Genomic DNA, 6,444 nt, shown 5'->3' on the forward strand with positions numbered 1-6,444 from the left:
TTTTTTTTTACATTACAACTCAAAAATGCTGCTCGCATAAGGAACAAACCGATATATTCGGTGCAACTTGGACTACCTTTAGCGAAACTGGCTTTTATTATTTAAGTTTTATTAAAAAAAAAAAAACAAATTTAATATCTAATTGTTTTCTGAGTTTTATTTTATTATAGTAGGCAATAGGAATAGTAATGGTAATGAATATATTATTGGTAATGGTAATGATAAAGGTAATCGTAATTGCAATTCGCTTTTTCTCATGCTTTTCGTTTTCGTTCGTGTTCCTCGTTTTCAGCTTCTTAATCGTCCCCTTTTCGTCTTCGGTTTCGTATTCGTCTCAGTCTTCCCTTCGGTCGTGGTTTCCGTATTCCTCTTCGTATTCGTTTTCGTATCAAAAGTCTTCGTCGCCATTTTCGTATTCGTGTTCAGCTTCGTTTTAGTATTCGTCTTCGCGTTCGTTTTCGTGTTCGTGATCACATTCGCATGCGTGTTCGCTTTTGTGGCCGTCTAAGTATACATGTTCGTGTTCCTTGTACTTGTTGTTATAGCGGCTACTTAGCACGGCCTAGATCGGCTTGCCTCTCAATCGTTGTCGTCAAGCTCAACTAAAGGGAGACCTAGGAAGCAGGGTGAATCTGGATCTCGTCCGTTCAGATCGCCAATAATAAGTGAAATAAAAAGGTTCGACATGACAACTAGTCCTTTCCATCCGATTAAACAGTGCGACTCTGGATCTCGTTCTTTCAGATCGTCTGCCCGTAGAGAAACCTATAAGAGCCGGCTTGGAAACTAGCATTTTCCTACCACCCAGTGGTTGCGGCACTGGAAATTACACTCCTGGACCGCATATTCTACACGTGATATATTTTCGGTACTGCTTGGAATTTCGCCTATTTGCACAGCATAGAGAATATGCTATTCTTAGTTAATTTTACATAAACCATTTTATAGCGTAGAAGAAAAATTATAAAAGATTAACTTATATGAGCTGTAAACAGGTGTTGCCGACTAACGACTTGAGGACCTTGTTTCGGCTCTGTACTCTATTGACAATTGCGGTTGTATGCGCCGAGAAGGAAAGCAGACCATCGAAGGTAACATCGACGTGAACTCCCAGCTGTAGTCTGACCTCCTTTGTCCAGGTGGTAAAAAGAGTTGCCAAGGATTTTGTAGGGGAGAGGGTAAGGTTCCCTGCAGTGAGCAAGCAAGAAAGTTCGGAGAGGTAACAGTTTACTTTCGCACAGAGTTATCAATTCCACTCCAGCATAAGTGACAATCGAGACTCTTTCTGGTGGTTGCGGGAGTTTTAAAATATATCACAGCCTCATTGCGTAGGTCGTAAATTAGACTAAATTGTACGATTCGACAACATTGGCATTGTCTACGGTCCTGCTGAAATAATTAAACGACCAAATCGTCGAAAACTATACAGTGCTGCCAAGTTTATCCGTTTTAATACACTAGTCGAGTGGAATTTTAGGCAATGACGTAAAATTTTCGATAAGATTCGAGTCTCGAAAAACGACTGCATTCGACACGACTCTCGCAATAAGGGCGTTAGTTAAACAGTAACGGGGACACCACCCTGTGGGACGCCCTATTTAGTTTTTCTTGGCTTGCTAGTTTTGTCACTAAAAATTACTGACGAATGCCGACCACTCAGATAATTCACTGACCACCGTTTGAGTCCCTGTGGAAGAGAGGAAGCCTCAATGTCTTCTGGTAGCGTGGACTGACGGTATCAAACGCCTTCGACAGATCTAACACTACTAGGAATGTTCTCTCAAAGGAGCGGTTATTTTGCTGTGTATTTTAGGAAACCCATGTTGAGTAGCAAGGCCTCAAGTGTCTTCGCTAACGGTTTCACGGGTTTGAGCAGTGGGACCATTCTCTCCATTTTTCAGATATCCGGTGTAGAGGACCTTGGTAAGGTAGTTTAATCCTGCAGGACCCAATTTTTTCAGTATCAGGATGCATGTTCCGTCGGGTCCCATGGACTTGGAGGCTTTCGTCTTCACGTACTAGGTATGGCAGTTTGTGCAGCTATCTGGTAACTGGGCGTTTGACTTTGTCCGCCGGAGGATGCAGCGTAAACTATCGGCTAAAGTAGCTCTCGCATTGCTTCGGGTCCGAAGAAGCGCGGTCGCTGAAAGAGATTTCGGCTCTGTAACGCTCGTCTTGTTGGAAAGTGAGCTCACGGTTGACCAAAGCTTGCTCACACCAGAGTTGAAGTTGCAAGTCTTCAGATGCTCTACCCACTTCTTCCATTTATGTACGTTCATAAGCTGGTGTATCTCCGTATTGAGATCCCTATTGCGGGGGTTTCCGGGAACGGCCTGACGAAGGTTGTCGCTCTTATCAGCTAGAACAGCCGCTTCGCCAGGAAAACTCATCCGGCAGGAATGAAGCGGGCTGCAGCAGCAGCGACAACACTGCGGAACTTACGCTAACCTACGTTAACATTGGTTGGTGTGGGGAGGACAGAGAAGCTACTCTCAGTAACTTACGCGAAGCCGTTCCAAAGCTTTCGAAGCTTTAGAGAAGTTGATATAGGTTCGGTGTTCCGCGAAAGCAAAGGCGGCAGGTTTATCAATCGAGATGACTATGGGCAGATGGTCTGATGCTTAGATCAGCATAGGTCGCCACGTTATGCGGTTTATCAGACCAGCGCTTGCGATTGTTATGTCGGGCGAACTGCATCGAACTGATGCCCATAATACTGGTGGGTGCGTTGTCGTTCATTTTGCAGAATGGCGAATCGCGTATCGGCTTAGCCAATAGAGTTGCCCTACGATCATTCCATGCCAAAGATCGGTGTACGCGTTAAAGTCACCGATTACCATTTGGTTTTCACCTTTGAAGAGCGCACCTATTTCAGGGGGTATATAAACGTTAAATATTTCGAGCTCGACAACGCCTGACCTGATAGTAATACCCTGACATCATAGGATGGTATCCCTGCGGTCGATGCCTGCTTCTATGAGACGATACTGCGCGGTGTGATGCGTAATGAACGCTAGGCCACCACCATTATCTCGCTCGCGATCTCGACGGTAAACATTGTATCCGTCGTATTTCAGCAACTGGTCCAGGAAGAATGATGTAGAGTAGTTTAATGACCAAACTCTACACTTTATTCAGCAAGCAGTGCCAGCTTTGTTGTTCATCGGGAAGACGTTTCTACCAACTTTACGTAAGCTAAACAAATTTTTGACTCGAAAGTGTACAGACAGGCATTGAGTTCATTCACCAAGAGACTGTTGATGAAGTTCAAAGCCTGTTAATGCGTAGACAGAGTTGCAGTTACCATCTGCTGCAAAATCTTGTCACTGCGTTACAAATTCTGGTCATGTAGTGTTTTTTGACATTGCTAGTTTTCGGAACGGTTTACGATTTTTTGGACGGTATTTGACATTGCTAGTTTTTTAAGGTTTTTTAATACTATTTTTCGGGATCATTTCGTCGGTTGTAATTTGGATTTCGCTAACTATTGGAAGTGGCCGGAATTCTCACGGATTTTTTTTCGCAGTTTTCGGAATGCTCCTGTTCTTCCTTAAGCTGTTTCGGAATTTATCTTAACTTTTATTTTTTTTCGGAGTTTTCGGTGCTTCATGTTTTTTCTTTCGGGTTGTTTTCATTAATATTTCGGTACCTTACGAATTTTTTCGATATTCTTCGCAGTTTAGGGATTTTTGGGGATCTTTCTGGACTTTTCGAAATCTTCTGTTGTTTTATATTTCGGGATCTTTCGGTATCTTTCAGCGCATGTGGATATTATTTGACACTGCTAGTTTTTCGGAGCTTTACAGCCTGATTCTCTATATCGAACGAACAGCCAGACGAACAACGATTCGTGTCCAAACGAAATCGTCTGAATTCGGAAGTCTCTATCTCAAATGATAATTTTCGTCCATCTTTACGTTATTACGTTATTCGCCCGAAAAGATCTGTCAAAATTGTTTTGTTTACTTTATGTATAAACATACATATTATTAAATACAATATTTTAATAGAGTTATTTAAAAATGTATCAAGCAATAGCATTTCTTGCAAGCGAACGTTCGGACGAAGACGAATTGCGGATTCAGAGGCCACCAACTGTGGCATGCATATTGGATGCATTTTCCGCAATTTTCTTCTTTGTGCGGCTTTTAAGATCAGCCCAAATCTGGAAAAACATTACAAGCTCAATTTTTGATACAATTTACTATTTATAAAAAGGAGTTACCTTTTTCCATTCGGTAGCTGTTCTTTGTGGACGTCCATGTGCGTTTAATTTATTGGCTAATTCATTCCACTGTAGTTCTACCAGGCTCTTACTCGCACCAAACATTGGGGCGCCTCTTGCCAAGTCTGGATTTTTCTCCAGCTCTTTTACCAGCACATCGAACTGAGCACTGGAAGTTTTTGCAGCACTGTAAAATATACTAAACAATTAATTATAATAATACGAATGTTTTTTCGATTATTTCTTGCCTTTTTTGCTTGAATTATCCATTTTAACGGCTCACACGATAGCAAAAATTCTTTCGTTTGAATTTGACACTTTCTTTCTTTATTTGAAGTCGTATTCGTGTTACGTTTTCGTCACATAACAATCAGCTGTTATTGACTAGTTATCGCCAGGGTAGCGAATTCGTGTTAAGTAGTACAAATACACGAACAAACGGCTGTTTGGACGAGACGAACGCTCGTTTCGAGATAGAGAATCAGACTGTTAGAATATAAAATTTTTTTCCCTAAGATTTTTCGGAACTTTTCGCATTTTACTTTTCGAAATATTTTATCATTTGTTTTTTCGGTATACTTCGGAGTTTTTCGATATTATTCGGTGTTTTCGGAATTTATCGTGTTTTATCTTACGAAGTTGAATACATATATACGTTACATCCTAGGATCCTACTAAGCAATAATAATAATTAATATATAATTTTTAATAACAGAAAGATGTTGTGAAATATGATAGACAAAGACTAGCATTTATTAGCAAACAATGTTTTGTAATCGCATGGCTTGCATAGATAGATGTAGATGTACATACATATGTATGCATGCATGTAACTATCTAAATTTGTAAATACATATTTTAATTACGAATTTCTATGAATTTATTTGTTGAATTTTCAGTTTAATAGCTCAAGTTATGTATGTAAGTTTGTGCACATTTTTCTTTGTGAATACATATATGTATGTGTGTGTGTGTGAATAAGAATATGCACTGATTGATTTTCATAAGAATTCATACAAATTATATAAATTAAGGAGCACTTTTAATGAAAATTAATGCACATTTGAAACTAACCATCCATTTGGCATCAATCAACTAAAAATTCCCACAAGCTTATGAAACACATATTATCGAATCGGACCAATTTTACAGTAATAAAAAGATAAGTTTTTCGCAAAATACGCGCTTGCCATTATAAATATGCAGTTTTATTAATAAATTATGATAATTGTTATTTTACGTATATTTTTTTTATAGATTTGGGATACAGCTGGTCAGGAGCGTTTTCGCGCGCTACGCACACCTTTCTATCGAGGCTCTGACGTCTGCATGCTGTGCTATGCCATCGATGATCGGGATAGTTTTCGCGGGCTGAAGCAATGGCGTAGTGAGTTTCTCAACTATGCCGATGTTAAAGCGGACAAGTTTCCCTTCATTGTCGTGGGTAATAAGGTAAGGAAATGTCGTATTAAAAAAAATAATAATAATTTTTAATTATATTTACATGGCAACGCATGCAGCTGGACATGGCACCCAAATATCGTCAAGTTAACTACGAAGAGGTGGAACAATGGTGCAACGACAATGGCATTACTAGCCTCATCGAAACATCATCGAAGGCTGCCAGCAATGTAACCGATGCATTTGTTTTGGCCGTGCGTCAGTGGAAACATATGGAGCGTGTAGCTGAAACTGAACTACGTCAACATAGCGATACTATCGATCTAACACGTAGCATACGTTTGGCGCAAAATCGTTTTTGTTGCACTGGCGGTGGCAATGGTGGTAGCTCAACATCAGTTGAAGCCGAATTAGAAGATGAGTCTATGCGTGGTGACAATAGTGGCAGCCGTCCATCGCCGCTACGTTTCGTGAAACGGTCCATGGGCGCAAATAGGCAGCCGCAGGCAACGAATTTTCAGCTTTAAATCGCTTTTATTTGGGATGCATTGCGTTGCACTTGNGGCGCAAATAGGCAGCCGCAGGCAACGAATTTTCAGCTTTAAATCGCTTTTATTTGGGATGCATTGCGTTGCACGTTTTTTTTTTTAAATATTTTTGCAATGAACTAATTCAGCTGGTTTGAAATCTATAAAAAAGAAGAAAGAAATGAATAACAATGTATCTGATAGACTACACCAAAGGCAGCTAAATATTGTTGTTCGAGGGACGGAAGCGTATGAAACAAAAGGCGATGTTTAACTTCATGTGTAATTCTA

General features: G+C 40.3%; 1 protein-coding gene across 1 annotated transcript in view; it reads left to right on the top strand.

The window, feature by feature from the left end:
• The window catches only part of Rab9 (RAS oncogene family member Rab9), a 21,457-nt gene extending 15,278 nt beyond the window's left edge, over nucleotides 1–6,179 (top strand). Inside the window, 2 exon segments of the mRNA XM_017620214.1 lie at nucleotides 5,483–5,677; nucleotides 5,746–6,179. Of these exon segments, the coding sequence (XP_017475703.1) occupies nucleotides 5,483–5,677; nucleotides 5,746–6,153 (603 nt within the window). The 3' untranslated portion in view covers nucleotides 6,154–6,179.
• Nucleotides 6,180–6,444: the final 265 nt, after the last annotated feature.

This window comes from Rhagoletis zephyria, unplaced genomic scaffold (genome assembly GCF_001687245.7).
Source record: "Rhagoletis zephyria isolate East Lansing unplaced genomic scaffold, Rhagoletis_zephyria_1.1 Rzeph_scaffold_02086, whole genome shotgun sequence".
Lineage (NCBI taxonomy): Eukaryota > Metazoa > Arthropoda > Insecta > Diptera > Tephritidae > Rhagoletis > Rhagoletis zephyria.